We start from the raw sequence: 20807 nt of genomic DNA, 5'->3' as shown, positions 1-20807 counted from the left end.
TTATAGGTATTTGGTTAAAGAAAACATACACATAAAACATATTGTTTACTTTTCTCTCTTTTTTTCTTTTATGCACCTGTGACAGAGTAAAAATAGCCTCCATATACCTTCTTTACCCTCCTGTAAGCTCCCACCCCAGCACATTAGTCTTTACAGAAGAGGTTTCCCTTAGGAAATCAGTACAGTCTTTAGTTGTTTCATTCTCTTGATACTGGCTTAAAGCATTAAAACATCCCTCCTGGGTATAACTTGTCACTCTCAGGTCTAATCTGATATACTCTACATAGGTTCCAACTCTTAAAATCACTGTTCTTGCTAGTGTGTCTTATCTCTACTCCTAAGCTTAAACTGATGTCCATTTCCCCAGGTCACTGATAAAATAATGTTTAAGCTTTTATTTTTCCTAAGGCTATTATCTTAGTTACCTGCCTTAACCAGTGAAGAAATCACTTAGCCTTTTTTCCTGGTTATGAATATTCAGTCGTCCATTTCCCACTGTATTAACAGAGTTGAATTATTAAAGGAGACTCATGAGAATCACAGCTCTTAACTGGAACAAACTGACAAATAATCCAAAGGATATAGGCAAGCATCAGGTACAGCCAAAGCATTCTTTTCCTAAAAGAGCTTGAACACATCTGATGCAACACCCAGAAGTATCTTTTTTCTCCTCATTACTAGGTGTTTTGGCTTTGGAATAAATGATTAGTTATTAAACAGTATATGGAGAAATATCTTACGAAAGGAAGTCATTTCCATTTTCTAACATCTTTTACATTGCACTAATTATGTAGCTTAACTACTATCCCCAATCTTCTACCCCATAAATTTTATGTTTATTTAATCAACCTAGTTTAACCAGATATATCCTTCTAAAATCATTTGTAGATAGAGATTCTCCTTTTGCTAGTAAATACGATTAACATATTTATAGAAGGTCTGGTCTAGGTCATTTATTCCAGGCCTCTCCATTATTAGATTCATCTTGCAAATCATCTTTGGAGCCCCTGGTATACAAGTTGGACTTTAGAATCAGAATTGATTCCAATTCAGAAAGCACTAAGGAAAAGAAAATTCATTGGAATGGCTATGCTTTTGCATACAATTGGGTGTACATGAATACTTGCTTAGTGTCAGTGGAAAACCTACAGATTCTGTGGTCAGGAAGAGTTCCTCAGAATGGTATCTAAAGAAGGTACCTGATGATCTAGGGAGATGTTTTATACACTATCAAGTTGTACTTGTGCCCATATTTTATCTTTTGCAGGTTTATTCTCATGTACATTAGAAATTAATATGTTTTTAGTCTTAACTGTGTGAAAGTAAGCCTACAAAGACACTTTAAGTTCAGATTTCAGTGAGCCCTGAATTTCATGTTCAAGGCTGGTGAACTTTTGAAGTCAAATAAAGGAGTACTAACATAAAAGTCATTCAGGAAAATTATCTTGAATTATCAGAAATTATCTTGATTTCTTTTTTTTTTTAGCGATAGCGTTTCACCATGTTGGTCAGGCTGGTTTTGAACCCCTGACTTCAGGTGATCCGCCCACCTCAGCCTCCCAAAGTTCTGGGATTACAGGCGTGAGCCACTGCACCCAGCCTTGATATCTTGAATATACCAGTATAAAACAAGGAAACTAGTTACAGAGTTCTTATCATTTTCTTGGGTAAAAAGTATAAGAGTTTAAACAAAACATTGAGATGAGGGGAAAGTTTTTTGTTGAACTAGTTACAAAGGTAAACTGGATTTAGCATTCTTTTCACTGGAATGATTGAGTCTTTTTGTTACTATGGAACTGTGAATAGTAGTTTATCTGACTTAATTTAGTCACACTGGACTAAAAGAGAAGAAATTTCTAAATAACCTCTCCAGATATAAAAAGTTTTTAAAACTTGTAATTAAAATAGATTCCTATGTCCTGCTATTGGATATTACTACAATGTGATTGTGCAAATTATATTTGCACGTTCTGTGTGAATAGAAATGGCCATTGCTATTTCTGTTTGTCATGAAAAGCCAAACCTTGTAAGTAAAAGTATGCTACTTGGTGATTGTGGTTGAGTAATAGTGCACCTAGGAAAGTCAGAATCTTAAGTTCAGAAAATTTTCCAGAAATCTTTCATTAGGTCATTTAGCTGTAATAGATTTGTATTCCTCCCACACATACATATTCTAAACGCAAAAATGGTTTTGAGATCGAACATTTTTAGAAATATCTTCAAAACAAAGAGATTTAAATTAAGGACCATTTTTTTCCTTCTATATTGGCCTATTTTCTTTAATTAAATTACGTAATGTTACTATTTTTTTAAGTAATACATATTTATGATTAAATTCAGGACACCATAATGTTGACCTACTAGACTCCATTTCAGGACACCCTAATGTTGACCTACTAGAAGTCTTTTAAACCCCACATTTTATTTTGGCCAGAGAGAAGTATGGTCAGAAAAGATTATGGAGCTAGAGATGAAGACATCAAAATGTGAGTCTGGCAGCCTTCCAAAGAGAGCTAGGTTATGGCCAATTAACTTCTGCTTATATTACACCGAACTGTTAGGCTTTTATAGTGACCAAATAAGTTGGTCATTTCACAAAAGTTGAATGATAACATTCGTTTTGCTTAATCTTTTCCATTTCCACAAATGTCTCTTCTTTTATTGTAGAATTTTTTAAAATTTTGGCCTTAACAATTTTTGATATTTTTTGTTTTTTTAAAACAGCTTACTGCTGGTTGCAGGGGGGACAGTTCTAAAAATTTGTGATTTTGGTACAGCCTGTGACATTCAGACACACATGACCAATAACAAGGGGAGTGCTGCTTGGATGGCACCTGAAGTTTTTGAAGGTAAAATGGCAAAAGTATGGTATGTTTGATAATCTCCCTCACTCCTTGTGAGTTCAATATGTGTTTATAGATTTTCCCCATTCCCATGGTTTTATTTCTGCATAATACATCATTTTAAAGTATGCAATGAAATCCAAGGGGGTATTTAATATAGTCTTATGTCCTAAATTTTATAGTAAGATGTAAATCTTCTAGGCAGGTTCAAGCATATGTACAGTTAATCCTCATTATTCACCAATTTCATAATTGCAAAATTGCCTATTTGCTAACCTTTATTTGTAACCCCAGAATTAATACTCACGGTGCTTTCATGGTTATTTGCAGACAGTGTGCATGCAGTGAGCAGTGCAAATTTTGAGTCATCTAACACATGTTCCTAGCTGAGGTTGAACAAGATAATGCTCCCGTCTTGTTTCAGGTCTCATGCTGTAAACAGCTATCCTTTTTGTACTGTTTAGAGCCCTATCTTTTTCATTTTTGTTGGTAATTTTGCTGTTTAAAATGGCCCTCAAGCATAGTACTGCCAAAGTATAAGAAGGCTATGATGTATCTTAACAGACACTATATATGTGTTAGATTATCTTCATTCAGGCATGAGTGATAGAAATGTTGGCTATGAGTTCGATGTTAATGAATCAACAGTATATATGAATAAGGTGTCTTTAAGAGAAATACACATGAAACAAAGTTATGTTGATCACTTAACAAAAATGTGGTGACTAGAGGCACACAGCAACCTAACCCTATATTTTCCCTAGGAGCAATGATTTAGTGATCACTAATTCAGTGTTCTCAGAAACTTTATAAAACGTAAATACCAGGAATAATGAGAATTAACTGTGCTTTTTTATTGGTTTCCTAGCAATTAAAAATTGAGAGCCCTAAAGTTTATATGAGAATGCCCTTAAAAAAATACAAGTAATTGGACAGAAATAAGATACTAAGAATTACAAATAAAGGGCAAGGTTACATGTTTACTTTCTTATACCTCCATATATCACTGAAGTTCTAAAAGAGTTGTCTGTAAATTATATGCTAACTTTCTGTATGAAAACATCAAATTATATTTTAAATAAGAGACATTGAACTGAAGGTTTGTGATTTGTATGTTGGGAAGTGTGAATGCCCATAAAATTCAGATACATTCAGTTAATCAGACTCTGATTATAGCATATTTCTTTTATTTTTGATGACTTTAAAGTTTTTGGGTTTTCTGATTGATTTTAGCCACCCCAGATAAAGAGAAATTGCAATGCAACTAGTCACCTGAGTGGAGCTGTTTTATCCTAAAATCCAATTTAATAGTGAATGGACAATCAGTGTTATATTACACATTAAATAAGGCCTCCTGTTTCAAATACAGAATGTATATGTTTGATATTGTTTTAAAATTAATGACATTGAATATATCTTTATATGGAGAGCAAAAAGATTTATTTATATGGAAGATGAATTTTGTTGTTCTAGACAACCCTTAATTGTCTAGAGCAACAAAACGCAGACTATTAGGCTGTGTAAGTTTCTTCCTTTCCGAAAGATGTCAACCTGTAACCCAGTTTAGATTGTAACATGGGTTATAGTGCTATATTACAGTGTACTGTTTAGCATGTAAAGCTACAGCTATAATAATTGCTCATTCTTACAGTGGTTGAGTTTTCGTTTGTTTTCAGGTGGTTATGAAGGGTGTTTATTGTGCTGATTCAACCACCTACTTAGTAGTCTGTAAATTTTGCTGCATATCTCGGGTTATCTGTAATTTTCATTACTTACAACTTATGTTTAAGTTTAAAAATTAAGAATTTTCTCTCACCCTATATTGAGGAAAAAATTGTAACACTGAATTAGAAAGTTCTTCTTTGATAGCATAGTACCGCTGTCCATCAGAGAATGGAAAGAAAATGTAAGATTAAAAAGTAGCAGAAAGGAGGCCAGGCATAGTGGCTCATTCCTGTGATCGCAGCGCTTTGGGAGGCCAGAGCAGAAGGATCAGTTGAGCCCAGGAGTTTGAGACCAGCCTGGGCAACATGGCGAGACCCCATCTCTAAAAATTAATCAGGTGTGCCGGCGCACGCCTATAGTCCCAGCTACTCAGGAGAATCACTTGAGCCCAAGAATTTGAGGCTGCACTGAGCTCCAGCCTGGATGAGAGAGTGAGACCCTGTCTCGGAATAAAATAATAATAAATAACATAAAGGAATGTACAGATGTTTCACACTCTGCCCCAGAGAAAGTATCAGTCTAAATACATAAAAGTCAGGTCCTATGCCTCTTGATGCAAAGATAGGAAATAACTGAATTTCTGAAGTACATTTTTTTAGTATATCGTTGATACTTAATTCATTTAAAAATGTCGAAAAGACATTTTCAACAACGTGCATGTGACAGCCTCTTGTTTTTATCCATGATACCCATTCTTAAAATTTCAGCAATTGTTTGTGGAAAAATAGTCTTTAGGTTATATACTACCTTTTTTTTCCTAGGTAGTAATTACAGTGAAAAATGTGACGTCTTCAGCTGGGGTATTATTCTTTGGGAAGTGATAACGCGTCGGAAACCCTTTGATGAGATTGGTGGCCCAGCTTTCCGAATCATGTGGGCTGTTCATAACGGTTTGTAAAAAGAAGGTTTTCTTAAATGTACTTTGTATATTTTCTATTCCTGTCCCCTTCCCTAAAGAATACCATTTATCTCTAACATTGAAATGTACAAATCTTTGTTAAGACTCTACTTTACTATTATCAGACTCCGCCCTGTCCCTTCCCCAAAGTCCAGCAGAGCAGCATTGAGAGTAGTCCTGGTGTACACATGCGGCTGAGGACGTTCACTGGCTGTGCTGATTAGGGAAAGGCCATCAGTACACAGCCAGAGCCAACTGTCTAGGCTGGCTCTCTCTTTGGGAGAAGCATCAGGCTGGAATCTGGAAAAAATAAATACATACGTAAAATTTCTCACATGGTTAATGTAACTGGAGAGTTAATAGCCTTTTTCTCCTGAGGAAGCAAGGGCCTCATCAAGAAGAAAAAGCAAAGAAAATAATGCTTCACATATTGTTTCTTTTTATATTCTCACCCACCTTAAAAGGTGAGTACTATTGCCTCATTTTAGTGATTAGGAAACTGAGGCCTAGAGACGTTAAATAACTTGCTCAAGGTCACAAGATCAGTAAGTGGTAAAGCTGGGATTTAAGAGATGCTTTTGACTTGAATGCTCATATTTTCAGTCATATTAACTTACAGACTCAATGTCCTTGCATCCCTCCTGTCCCTTTTACAGCTCTAGTAATGTTTTTAATCACATATGATGTTAGAGTGCATCCTCATCATTAGTAAAGTTACTTTACATTTGCTTGGGAAAACTGCTTTTCATGGAGGCAAACTACTTACCTTCTTTAGCGTCACTCTCAGTTATTTCATTTCTTTACTTGTTTATAATCATTGTGACTCACAGCCATTTTTTACATTATTCCACAGGTATAAAAACAAATGTCTGCCCAACTGTTTAGGTTATTCATAGATTTATCAAACAGCACCATCATCTGAGTAATCTCAGCCGTTTTTACCAGTTTGCTATACTGCCTTTAATATTACTGCCATTAGTATTATTGTAGAGACTGTGACAACATTGACCAGGACAGCTTGCTTGCTTTCTGTCAGTTGTCAGTAAATTGAATGTTGGTAAAGGAAGGAGTAAAATAACTAACTTGTTAATTAATGAAGTTACAGAGTACTTTTATTACTCCAAATTATCGATCTTAAACTACAAGATCTATAAAATAAATACCACTTTGGAAATATGTACAAAGAGTTTGCATCATTCTTTGGGTAAATACATTCTTCCCCCCTTCCTCTAATTTTCAACTGTAGGTACTCGACCACCACTGATCAAAAATTTACCTAAGCCCATTGAGAGCCTGATGACTCGTTGTTGGTCTAAAGATCCTTCCCAGCGCCCTTCAATGGAGGAAATTGTGAAAATAATGACTCACTTGATGCGGGTATAATCCTTCTTTTGAGGGGCTTTGGATTTAGGGAATTTAATATGTGCTGAGTTTTAATGGGATTTTAAATTATTAATATATTCTGTTTTATACATTTCTATGTTATCTAAATTAGAATGGGCATTTATTACTCATAGAAGAGGAAACATTTTGAGAGGAAAAAATCTTCTTTATCACTGGAAAGATGGCTAGACTGGGTTTCTAGACTTGCATTTTCTTTTTGCTTACATTAGTGGACAAGTATGTTTGTCTATGGGCCTATTGCCTCATTGTAACGTGAGAGAAACTGAAATAGTCTCTAAAGCCTTCACAGGACTTAGATATACTAATATTATGACTTCAATACATGCTAAACTAAATTTTACATTTTTCTGATACCGATTTTCATCAAGCATTATGCAAGGCAATAGGTTGCATTCTCAGACATTTATTTCAGTGTTTTACTATTTGTTTTTTTTGTTGTTGTTGTTGCCTATTTTGGGTTTTCATATCCCAGTAAAAAGTTAAACTTTCTTCTGTTTAGAAGAATTCTTTTTAAATGATTATCAAATTTTCCTAGTCTGTGAATCAAGCACCTTTAGCATTATTTGGAATATTTTATACTTCTGGTTTTTTGGTACATTAACAAAAACTGTGAAATGATATATTGGCTTTAAAAAGTTCACATATATATGGAAGTGCCTAAATTTTGGAACAGTTTGTTCAGTAGAAGAATCTTACAGTCTCCTTAAATACAGACTAAGTGATTTCCTAAATGATAAAGGGTTGTTTGTTCAATCTTTTGAAAATTACTTGGGCAAAGCAGCTTGAACTAATCTAAAAGTTAACCATCATATTTGAATACCAGTCATATATAGAACCCTAGGCCCTAAAGGTGTGTGTATAAGAAAATAACTTAGTCTCTGTAGTCAGATTACTTAAAACTTTGGGATATATAAATTGTTGAAGTTGTACTTGTGCTTCTCTGTGCTTTGTCTAATTTGAGGAGAATACCTTTCCTTTTGTTCTCTAAACTCAAATTTTTTTCCAGCATATACTTTGAATATTATGCCTCCAGTTTGTAGAAAGACATTCATAAGCTATCCTCTTAATATTTAAAATGTTCCAGCAATTATTCTGTGGTATACCAGTCTCAGTCATCAGACTAACCATCACTGCAAAAGTTCAGAAGTTTACATCACTACTGTGAGAACATGAATATGTTTTATATAATTATGAGAAATGATACTATTTTATTTCATATGTTTCTCTAGAGAGATTTTTGCTGTTTTCTTCAAGACTATCTAGACTCCAATGTAAGCTAGCTTCTTAGGTAGGTGCATGGCATTGATCAAAGTTGAAATTCAAGAGTACATTATTGTAGTCTTTGTAAAATAAAATACTTAGGCACCTACAAATTTAGTAAATATCTTAGGGAAAATAAAGCATTAACAGGATTTAATTTGTATTAAGGAAATTTTAAGCTGTGGTCTACTTTTTTATATATAGTACTTTCCAGGAGCAGATGAGCCATTACAGTATCCTTGTCAGTATTCAGATGAAGGACAGAGCAACTCTGCCACCAGTACAGGTAAATTGATAGATTGGAAGAGTATTGACTTGATTTTTCTTTCATCTCTCTGCCTATGAAATTATAATCAAGAAGTAGTGAATGATGTCTCCATTTGCATTTTAATTCCTTCATTTCGTATGATTGACTACAATTTGAGTTTACAGGTGTGTCATTCTTCATGAAGGTACCCTGATTAAAGAGTTATTAAAGACCTGCTTCCAAGTCTTGGAATTCCTACATAGTTATGTATAAAAAGATGGCATATTGTATTACAGTGAATGTTATTCTTAACTTGAAAAATAACTTTTATATGGATACTGCTAGATCAAGTTGTATTAGAAATATTATAAATGTATTTAACACATTTCTTTATCATGAACACCCGAATTTTTGTTTTCTTCTACAGAGACTCTTAAGAAGTTATGTTTACTTAAAAGTTCCTTAGTTTTTCAAAATGTGAGGTAGTAGCAGGACATGTAATTTGTGGTCATCAAAAAGACAGTGGAAATAATACTGTAACTTAGAAATAGTGTAAATCTCAAAATATAATGGTATTATAAGCACTTCATTATTAATTAAAACTAAAAGATACATTTGTATATATATGCATATGTGTTTACCCTGCATTTATTGACAAATACTTTTATTGATCTATTTCTCCCACCTCAAGGATAGTTTTATTTAAGGTGGTTTATTGTTTGGCTAGTTATTCTCAAATTCCAGTTTTACTGAAAATATTTTGTGTTGCTCTGAATTCTAAAATGCACTTCTCTAAAATTCTATCATTTGCATCTCTCACGTTCTCCAAACCCTTTCTTCATTTCCTTACTGTGACCTTGAGTTTTTTTAGCCTCCCACCTTTTCACTGGTCCTCAGACCTCTTAGGTCCTTTTTTCTTTCTCCCTCCACTTAATTCCAATCAACGATTATAATTCCTTTTGGAATAATTTTCATCTTTCTAACCTCTCTCTCAAACTTCCTTGGCTAAACCACAAGCCTAATAAAAGCTGACACTTGGCTTACTTCTTGCCTGTACCAGTGTAGCTGAATGTGGCTGGAGATAGCACATGTTTACTATCCTCACGTGCATGTTTAGTACTGTTGGACAGTTGTACTATATTTTAGTTCATCTCTTTTCCTCCTATATGTCTTAATTTTATACTGTAGCCTCTCCTCAGACTTCAAACACCTCCTCTCCACTCCTTACTCTCAGCTGTTCTTTGCTCTTTCTCTGAGAAAATTGAGTTAATCAGAAGACAGCTTCCACAACATCTGTGCCCATCTACTCTGCTTTCTTTTGTTACTCTTGCTGAACTATCCATGCTTCTGGCCAAAGGGGTGCCTTTCCATCTGTGCATTATATCCCATCTGCTCTTCTTAGCAATTCTCCCCTCTCTTGCTTTATCAGTTTTAACTTTCTACTGGATCATTCCTAGAGCATACGTAGCCTGTATTTGCATTCTCTAGCTTCTCTTTTCCCATTCTTTGTTGAGCTGACTCCATTCAGACATATTATGCCAGTACTTCAGAACTGTCCTTGTCAAAGTCACTAGTTATCACTACATTACTACATTTAAGGAATCATTTTCATTTCTCACCTTGACTCTCAGTAGCACTTGACCTAATTCATTACTTTCTCCTTCCTACAGCCCTTTCTTCAATTGGCCTCTAAGACGCTATACTAGCCTAGATTTCATCTTACATCTCTGGCCATTTGTTCTGTTATCTTTGCTGGTTATTCCTTATCTCCCCAACCTAGAGATATTGGAGTGTCCAGGGCCTGATCATTTGGCTTCTTCACTTATCTGTCTGCACTCATTTCCTTGGTAACCTCATCCGGTATTATGGCCTTATATACCATCTGTTTGTTCATAGTTTTCTCCATCTAATACCTGAACTCTCAACTCATATATCCAACTACTTGCTTTACATCTAATAGAAACTCAAACCTAACATTTTCCAAACTGAGTTCCTGATACTTACTTCAAACTCACTCTTCCTGTAGTCTTTCCCCATCTCAATTAATAGCCCTCAGTTCTTCTGCTAGCTCAGGTTAAAAACCTTAAGTTATTCTTGACTATTCGAAGACTATAAATAGGTATCTTGGTTCCTTTTTTGTGCCATCCTTAAGTTTTATTTAAAATGAGTTTGTTTGGATTTCTTCATTAGCTTGAAAAGTTGTAGTTTATTTCTGTTCCTGGCTGGCTAGTTTATAAGAGAATGTAAGTTACATGATACTAAGTGGCACGTTTGTATTATTCCCAACCAGTAGTCATAAACGTTTCTGCTTTTCCTAGGCTCATTCATGGACATTGCTTCTACAAATACAAGTAATAAAAGTGACACTAATATGGAGCAAGTTCCTGCCACAAATGATACTATCAAGCGCTTAGAATCAAAATTGTTGAAAAATCAGGCAAAACAACAGGTTGGTTATGTTATTATAAGTAAAATTGTTTGGTAACCTTACCAGTAGTCACAATATTATAGGGACTGTAATTATTTACCATCTTCTATTTTATAAATCCTGAATATTCTTCTTGAAACATACAGATGAGCTTACAAATAGAGACATGAATGAGATTCTCCTACCATTTATTACCAAATTGTTTTTCCCTCTAATGATTGCTACCTTTGCCAACTCTAACTCCCTCTGTGTAATAATCCCTAAATGTAATGGTTGATGGTTAAAAATGTTAAATGGGTATATTTTGGCTGCTATATGCAGTTAGAGGAGTTTTCCTAAGTCTATCATTTCCTGCTGTTCAATTTATTATATTTTTGCCATTGTTAATTTTAAAAATATTTCAAGGAGTGAGTTTATTCGTTTTGCCTGAGGCATTTAGGTTAACAAATAATTGGGGCTTTTAGCTCCCAGTTCTAGTGGCTGCCTTTTCATAAAGGCAGTATGTGCAGCTTGCTTTCCCTTACCGCAGCAGCTCCCTCTCATGCAAACTTCCCTCTCCTTTCAGAGCAGAACAGAATCCATCAGAGTCCCACTTGGCATATTCCTCCTTTTAGGTTGCCTAAGATTGCTAAATCTAAAGAACTTCAGTAATTCAGATTGACCTGTAATTTTAACAGAGTGAATCTGGACGTTTAAGCTTGGGAGCCTCCCGTGGGAGCAGCGTAGAGAGCTTGCCACCAACCTCTGAGGGCAAGAGGATGAGTGCTGACATGTCTGAAATAGAAGCTAGGATTGCTGCAACCACAGGTAAAAAGGAACCACAAGTCTATAAAGAGTGAAAATGTATATAAGCCTTTTTGGCATGGTAGTTTCAGTTGTCAGAGGTTTTTGTGCCTGTCTTACATTTTTTTAAAAAGCAGGAAGCAGGTTTGCAATATAGTCTCCTAAGTTTCTAGCAGTAATTTACGCATTTATCTCAAATTCCAAATAAGGAAGGTACGACTTGTAAAATTATTTGGATTAGAAAGTATACCTTCCTCATAAAATTGTATCAAATGTAATTATTTCTGCTCAAGCATGAGTAGAAAATCTAAGTGAGAAATTGAAATTCTGCCAAACCAGAATATTTTGGAGATTTTGAGTGATACTGCTAGATTTTTGTGCTGAATTCAAATAATAGTAAATATTTTATTTTCAATTTAGCAGAAAAATGTAGTCTAGATCCATGTATGATTTGACCTTCTGTCTGCTCCTTCACTCCAGTAGCAAAAAAAAAAAAAAACAGCTAAGCTGGTTGTGGTTAATTTTTTTAAATTGTAAAATAAGAGATCATAATTTTATTGGATCTTGAAAAAGCTAGCATTTAAATTCCATTTTTCAGTTCTTAAAACTATTAATCATGGAAGAACTGGTCAGCACAAAAACAATTACATGTTTTGTTACCTAAGTAAACTGACAACCTTCTTTTCTGACCAGGTTTCACTTTAGTAATGCTGGTTTAATTTGGACTTTGTTGGTTTTTTGCTGATTCTTTACAGGGATGGAGGGAAGCTGATTATAAAAGTAAACACATTTCTGTTTTGGAAAATGTGGAAATGTAAACAAGCCAAAAAAATGTACCTAATTACCCCACTCAGAGAAAAACACTTAACATTTTTGTGTATTTACCCCTAATCTTTTAACTATATATGTGTATAAATGTCTATTTCCATGTGTATTTGCATATTTTTTAACTTAGCTCACCACTTTTTTAGGTCTTTTTTTCACTTATTTGGTTTTTTTCTAAATAGAATATTCTCATTGTGTGTGGAGCTCATTTCAGAAAGAAGTTGTCAAAATGGACCATCATACTATACTTGTCTACAACTAATCAAGATCATTGATTTTATCAGCTAGAATTAGAATCCATTAGCTATAACAAAATATCCAAAATAATAGTGTCTATAACACATAAGCATTATTTTTCACACATAAACAAGTCTGGAGGTAGTGGGCTCTGTGATCTTCAGGTAGCTGGTCTACTATTTCTGTGCCATAATCCCTGTTGTGTAGCTTCCATTCTCAGAGTTATCCTGTGGGTCCATAATGGCTATTAAAGTTCCATTTCATCAGTTCTACATTCCAGGCAGCAGGAGAGAAGACATGAGGGTAGGGCAAATGGGCATCCAAGTTCTTTGAAGGAACATTCCCAGACATCTCTCCTAACTACGTCCACATGTCATTGGTCAGAGTAACATGGTGGAATGGCTACACATAGCTCCAAGAGAGGAGGAGATCTGCCATCTTTTCTCTGACAACTTTTCTGTCCCAAATAAGAGTACTGTTGCTAAAACAGAAGGGAAGAATAGAGACTGGCAGAAGATAGCTGTGTCTGCCACAGATGGATCTTCAGAAACTATCAAGTTGAGTAGAAGTCACCAGCCACTTACAGGCCCATGAGTCTCCATGAGTCACAAGCATTTCTTTGGAACAGGGTTGTCTCAAGTGTAGTGTCAGATGAACCCAACTCACAGGGACATACCTTCATGCTTTGAGGAACCCTTTTCACTTCAAGGATATTTTTCATGATAGATCTGCCACATACTAATTGCTGTGTCAAAACTGAAACTTGTTATAATAATGGTTTCATGTCTTTGCTCATATCATATTTCTAGTCAAGCATTTTTTTAAATTATTATTTATAGAAATGAGGTTTTGCTAGGATAACAACATACATTGAAATTACCCTATCTTTGTTGCCTAAATGTAGAACAAATGCTGTCGTACGGCCTTTGAGTTTTACACAATTTAAATTTTTTCATGAATTGTCTTACTTGGAAAGATTCATATTTTCCAGCCTTTCGGCAGACTTTGTGTTTACTGTGAATGTACCCTAAACTTTGGAAAATATAGTAAATATTTTGTTTAATAGAAATATGTATAACTACAAAAGCATATACATTTCACACTTTGATTCAATAATTATTATTTAATAATTGAATTTTACTTTATAGCATACTTCAAGAAACACCTAACTTGAACATATATTCCTATGTTTAATTAAAACAAATATGGCGACTTTTTAACGCCTTTCTTCCTTTCCTCCGTCATCCCCCCACCCCTATCACATGACAGTGATTTCACTTAGGTAGACTGTTTCTATGAATATATTTGAAATTTTGCTTCCTCATTACCCTGCAGCTTTGTCTCCGTTCTTTTTATTTTTTTTCTGCTAATTAAAACCAGTGTGTAAAACATCTTGTATTTGGTAGTTGTTTGCTCTTTAATCTCGCCTTTTCTGAGCATGGATGAAAAGTTAGGTAGTTCTGCATGCCATTCTGCATGAAATGTTATTAACCTAAACTATTTGAAATGAGTCTATTTTTGTAGTTAATCATTTTCTGTGTTACCATTTGTGGTTGTTTGCATGTATACTGTATATATGTGTTTTTGCAGCCTATTCCAAGCCTAAACGGGGCCACCGTAAAACAGCTTCATTTGGCAACATTCTGGATGTCCCTGAGATCATCATATCAGGTATCATAGACCACCTGAGTTGGTCTAATAGCTGTGGAACCGGAATAATGATCCCTGGTACTTGTAAAATGCTTCTTGCTCCAATTTTTACAAGACATGAAAATAGATGCCTTGCATGCAGTAATTAGACAGATTGAAAAACTACATTTATTCTAAAGCAGTCTTGAAAAGATACCTCTGATCTGCAATAAATGAGGATAAAATAGAAGCAAAAGTAAACCTGTTTGCAGAAGAGAGAACACTAACCCAGAATTCTGCCAACTTCCTCTCTACTTTTAAGTGAGCACATGAGCTAAACTCAGACCTTTTTTTGCACCCAACAGAAAGAGAAAACAACTAATTAAAATTTGTTATTTTCCTTGACTCCTTTCCTTCCTCAGTTAACTGCTTTTTGGGTTCCCTCTAGACTTTCTATCCCAGCCTCTTCCTGTTGGAAGCAAGTGAATATGAAGTTGAGAGAAGAAAGTAGCTACATATCATTTTGCCTTTACCTTGAAAACAAAAAGTCAACTAAATGAGATATGCTGTTTTGCAGGGTATCTTGCCAAAGAATCATGTAAAATAAATGGTCAATTCTAATTTTTGTGTATTATCAGGAAAATCTTATAAATTACATGTTTTTATACCTAACTTACACATGGTACTTTAGTGTCTAAAATTGGTAAACTGCATTATTTTTTATGGTGATCATTTTATTGATGAATGTTACCATTTTTACTAGAAACTTAAATGGCATATTGACCTTCATTGTTGATTAATATGTGTTATCAAACTGATAGTTTATTTATCCCTCTGCTTTAGGTTTTCCTCTACCTCTTTACCCAAAATCTTGATAAGGAAATACATATTTTCCACACACATTCATGAGTGTGAGTTGGATGAATTTTTCAGCACACTCTCTTTTGCCTGATTGTGCTTTTAACAGTGTTTATATTGTAACTGAATACTTACTGGCTATTTTCTCCTCTACTAAACTGAAAACTGTGAGGATAAAAACCGTATCTTTGGGCATTATTTTTTTGTTGGTGATGGTTATTGATTGTATCAGCGGTTGCTGGCTCAGTGCTTCACATATTAAGCACATTAACATAGTGTTTATAAATATGTTAAATAAATGAACAGACTATTGAGCATCTCTACTGGCGAGGAACTAGCATACAAAAATAAGAATTATACAATTCTTAGGTGCCATTTTGTCTGTAAGAAACTAATTTTTCCTTGGTTATGAAAGTGGTTCCTTATTTTACAACATCATCACTGTTGTTACTCAATTCAGAATAGAGTTAGTTCATTTTTCACATGGTAATTTTTATTTATTGAATCTGGACTGCTTTAAAAATTAACAAAGTACTTGAGATCATTTTACCTCCATGCTGAAAGGTACTGTGTATAAGGAACTAATGCTTTAAAGAAGTGGAAGCATTTAAACTTACATACTGCTGAATTGTAATTCCCTTAAATGTTTGAGGGAATCAGGAAAATTTAGACAGATGACAGTATAATCTTATGACTAAGCATTAAGAATAGATTATATATGGCAGTATAGCCAATACTATACAAGATAATTGGGGGAGGGAGAAATAAGGAAAGAATAATAATTTACAACTGTCAGGTCCTGCTGGCATCTAGTGGGCAGAGGCCAGGGATGCTGCTAAACATGCTGATGTGTACGAGGCAATCTCCACCAACAAAGAATGATCCAGCCCAAAATGTCAACAGTGCTGAGGCTGAAAACCCCTGATTAGATGTTTTTTTTTGTTTGTTTTTTTTTTTTTTTTAAGACGGAGTCTTGCTCTGTCACCAGGCTGGAGTGCAACGGCGCGATCTCCACGTCTTTATGGCCTACAAAGTAGCTTAAGCTGCATCTTATTTTACCATCATGACAACCTTATAACTAGATTATGAGATGGAATCATAGCTGTTTAACAGATGAAGAACTTAGATCTGATGATGTTTGGTCATTTTTCCAGAATCATATAGCCAGGGCCCCAACCCAGATCTTCTGACTCCACATCACATCCATTCTTTGTTCTTTTGTTTAAGTCAGAGAAGCTAGAGTAATTTCTTCTTGCTTTCTCTTAGTGTTCACATTAAGGAGAGCTCTTCATCCAGGGAGATCCTCTTTTATGACATTGGGCCTTTATGGAATCAGGTAACCTTAATTCTCTTAATTGCCAGAGCAGCACTGCTATTCAGATGAAAATATTATTCAGTAATATATTTTATTAAATATTCTTTTTAGGCTTTTTCTCCCCAGATATCAAATATTAACTTAATCAGTTGCACTTCCTTTAATGCAAGAATACAAGCTGTGGAATTGACGCTAGTGGACATAAAAGTCAATCACGAATGTGCTCATAGGTAATATTTTTAAATTAAATATAAAAATACAACCTACCCTTTGGGAATATCTCAAATTTGCTACATGTCATTTTAACTATAAAGGAGGACGATCTAATTTTCAAAACTTCTTAATACTTTCTAGAATTCCTTTGTTCTAAGTGGATTTCACATAAGCTTTATGGTATTAGCAAATTCTTCTTGATATCATCAAAGTGTGTTTCATTAGCATTGAAACCCAATTGTAAGCATTTTTTTAAAAATATAGCTTTTTTAAAATCTTATTTATATGGATAAGTAGTTTCAATAATACTTCCTTTTGGCCAAGTGCAATATACTGAGTCTAATGGACTTCTTGGAATGAACTACTTCTCTTAATAAGAGCATTCCTTCAAGCATCACAAAAAAGTTTTATATATGCATCTTTATAGTCACTAAAATGTCTAACCTGGTCATAGATAAAGAAATGCAAAGACCCTAATCTTGTAATCCTGTTTTTTGCGTGCTCTTCAAAATTTGTATACAATGCAATCAGTCAAATGTGGAAGAAAAAGCAACTTAGCTAACAGCAATATTTGTCAATTTAGTAGTCTCTCAGGTCATATAGAAATTCACCTTTAATATTTTAAGACTCCCTGTAGGTCAGACTGTATAATTTTTATACCTCTTCTACCTTATTCCTGGCTCTGAAGAAGTATTGGGAAACTTGTATAGTAACCCCTTCTTATTCTTTCCACTGTCCATTTGCCCTTAAGAGAGTGAGCTATACCAGGGGAAAAAACGCAACTAAGAGCAAATTGGTAGAATATGTGACATTTTGCTGACTCTTCCTTTGCAGAGAAGGTCCTGCCAAATAGTGTGTTTCCTAAGCAAAGTAAATGTAAATATGGAAGTTTCTTGCCCAGTTTTTAGACCATTTGACCTACAGTTTTCTTTTTTTCTTAATATATATATTTTACTGCATTTTAGGTTTGGGTGTACGTGTGAAGAACATGCAATATTGTTGCATAGATACATACATGGCAATGTGGTTTGCTGCTTTCCTCCCCATCACCTATATCTGGCATTTCTCCCCATGTTATCCCTCCCCAACTCCCCACCTCCCACTCTTCCTCCCTTAGTTCCCCCCATCACAGACCCCGGTGTGTGATGTTCCCCTCCCTGTGTTCATGTGTTGCCATTGTTCAACACCCACCTGTGAGTAAGAACATGTGTTTGATTTTCTGCTCTTGTGTCAGTTTGCTGAGAATGATGGTTTTCAGGTTCATCCATGTCCCTACAAAGGACACGAACTCATCGTTTTTGATGGCTGCATAGTATTCCATGGTGTATATGTGCCACATTTTCCCTGTCCAGTCTATCATTGATGGGCATTTGGGTTGGTTCCAACTCTTTGCTATTGTAAACAGTGCTGCAATGAACATTCGTGTGTGTGTGTCCTTATAACAGAACGATTTATAATCCTTTGGATATATACCCAGTAATGGGATTGCTGGGTCAAATGGAATTTCTATGTCGAGGTCCGTGAGGAATCGCCACACTGTCTTCCACAATGATTGAACTAATTTACACTCCCATCAACAGTGTAAAAGTGTTCCTATTTCTCCACATCCTCTCCAGCATCTGTTGTCTCCAGATTTTTTAATGATCGCCATTCTAATTGGTGAGAGATGGTATCTCAATGTAGTTTTGATTTGCATTTCTCTAATGACCACTGATGAGCATTTTTTCATATGTTTGTTGGCCTCATATATGTCTTCTTTTGTAAAGTGTCTGTTCATATCCTTCACCCACTTTTGAATGGGCTTGTTTTTTTCTTATAAATCTGTTTTACTTCATTGTTGATTCTGGATATTAGCTGTTTCTCAGATGGGTAGATTGGAAAGAAATTTTTCCCATTCTGTCGGTTGCAGTTCACTCTAATGATTGTTTCTTCTGCTGTGCAGAAGCTCTGGAGTTTAATTAGGTCCCATATGTGTATTTTGGCTTTTGTTGCCAATGCTTTTGGTGTTTCAGTCATGAAGTCCTTGCCTATGCCTATGTCCTGAATGGTTTTGCCTAGGTTTTCTTCTTGGATTTTTATGGTGTTAGGTCTCATATTTAAGTCTTTAATCCATCCGGAGTTAATTTTAGTGTAAGGTGTCAGGAAGGGGTCCAGTTTCTGCTTTCTGCACATGGCTAGCCAGTTTTCCCAACACCATTTATTAAACAGGGAATCCTTTCCCCATTGCTTGTTTTAATCAGGTTTGTCAAAGATCAGATAGTTGTAGATGTGCGGTGTTGCCTCCGAGGCCTCTGTTCTGTTCCATTGGGCTGTATCTCTGTTTTGGTACCAGTACCATGCTGTTTTGATTACTGTAGCCTTGTAGTATAGTTTGAAGTCCGGTAATGTGATGCCTCCAGCTTTGTTCTTTTCGCTTACAATTGACTTGGCTATGCGGGCTCTCTTTTGGTTCCATATAAAGTTTAAAGTGGTTTTTTCCAGTTCTGTGAAGAAGGTCATTGGTAGCTTGATGGGGATAGTGTTGAATCTGTAAATTACTTTGGGCAGTATGGCCATTTTCACAATATTGATTCTTCCTAACCATTAGCATGGAATATTTCTCCATCTGTTTGTTTCCTCTTTTATTTCTTTGAGCAATGGTTTGTAGTTCTCCTTGAAGAGGTCCTTTACATTCTTTGTTAGTTGTGTTCCTAGGTATTTTATTCTCTTTGTAGCAATTGTGAATGGCAGTTCATTCTTGATTTGGCTCTCTTTAAGTCTGTTATTGGTATATAGGAATGCTTGTGATTTTTGCACATTGATTTTGTATCCTGAGACTCTGCTGAAGTTGCTTATCAGTTTCAGGAGATTTTGGGCTGAGACGATGGAGTCTTCTAAATATACAATCATTTCATCTGTAAATAGAGACAATTTGACTTTCTCCTTTCCTAATTGAATACCCTTTATTTCTTTTTCTTGCCTGATTGCTCTGGCTAGAACTTCCAATACTGTATTGAATAGGAGTGGTGAGAGAGGGCATCCTTGTCTAATGCCAGATTTCAAAGAGAATGCTTCCAGTTTTTGCCCATTCAGTATGATATTGGCTGTGGGTTCATCATAAATAGTTTTAAAATTTTTGAGATACGTTCCATCGATACCTAGTTTGTTGAGGGTTTTTGTCATAAAGGGCTGTTGAATTTTGTTCAAAGGCCTTCTCTGCATCTATTGAGATAATCATGTGTTTTTTGTCTTTGGTTCTGTTTATGTGGTGAATTACATTTATAGACTTGCGTATGTTAAACCAGCCTTGTATCCCTGGGCTGAAGCCTACTTGATCGTGTTAGATAAGCTTTTTGATGTGCTGTTGCAGTCGGTTTCCCAGTATTTTATTGAAGATTTTTGCATCTGTGTTCATCATGATAATTGGCCTAAAGTTTTCTCTTTTTGTTGAGTCTCTGCCAGGTTTTGGTATCAGGATGATGCTGGTCTCATAAAATGATTTGGGAAGGATTCCCTCTTTTTGGATTGTTTGGAATAGTTTCAGAAGGAGGGGTACCAGCTCCTCTTTGTATGTTTGGTAGAATTCGACTGTGAACCCATCTGAACCTGGGGTTTTTTTGGTAGGTAGGCTATTAATTGCTGCCTCAACTTCAGCCCTTGTTATTGGTCTATTCAGGGTTTTGACTTCTTCCTGGTTTAGGCTTGGGAGGATGCAAGTGTGCAGGAATTTATCCATTTCTTCCAGGTTTACTGGTTTATGTGCATAGAGTTGTTTGTAGTCATCTCTGATGGTGGTTTGTATTTCTGTGGAGTCCGTGGTGATTTCCCCTTTATCATTTTTTATTGCATCTATTTGATTCTTCTCTCTTTTCTTTTTTATTAATCTCACTAGTCGCCTATTTTGTTGTTCTTTTCAAAAAAACAGCTCCTGGATTTATTGATTTTTTGAAGGGTTTTTTGTGTCTCTATCTCCTTCAGTTCTGCTCTGATCTTAGTTATTTCTTGTCTTCTGCTAGGATTTGAGTTTTTTGGATCTTGCTCCTCTAGCTCTTTCAATTTTGACTATAGGGTGTCGATTTTAGATCTTTCCTTGCTTCTCAATGTGATCATTTATTGCTATATATTTTCCTCTAGACACTGCTTCAGATGTGTCCCAGACATTC

At 35.2% G+C, this 20807-nt stretch overlaps 1 protein-coding gene across 2 annotated transcripts in view; it reads left to right on the top strand.

Annotated features, from left to right (window-relative positions):
• The window catches only part of MAP3K7 (mitogen-activated protein kinase kinase kinase 7), a 75893-nt gene that overhangs the window by 24027 nt on the left and 31059 nt on the right, over positions 1-20807 (top strand). The window contains exons 6-12 of one of the 2 annotated variants that reach the window (XM_017538872.2): positions 2725-2849; positions 5330-5458; positions 6713-6843; positions 8335-8416; positions 10696-10826; positions 11483-11612; positions 14241-14321. In XM_017538872.2, the coding sequence (XP_017394361.1) occupies positions 2725-2849; positions 5330-5458; positions 6713-6843; positions 8335-8416; positions 10696-10826; positions 11483-11612; positions 14241-14321 (809 nt within the window). The remainder of the gene's footprint in view (positions 1-2724; positions 2850-5329; positions 5459-6712; positions 6844-8334; positions 8417-10695; positions 10827-11482; positions 11613-14240; positions 14322-20807) is intronic. The other variant, XM_017538873.2, reaches the window with a different exon arrangement.

This window comes from Cebus imitator, unplaced genomic scaffold, assembly GCF_001604975.1.
Source record: "Cebus imitator isolate Cc_AM_T3 unplaced genomic scaffold, Cebus_imitator-1.0 Scaffold116, whole genome shotgun sequence".
Lineage (NCBI taxonomy): Eukaryota > Metazoa > Chordata > Mammalia > Primates > Cebidae > Cebus > Cebus imitator.
This window is presented reverse-complemented; position numbering and strand designations above follow the sequence as displayed.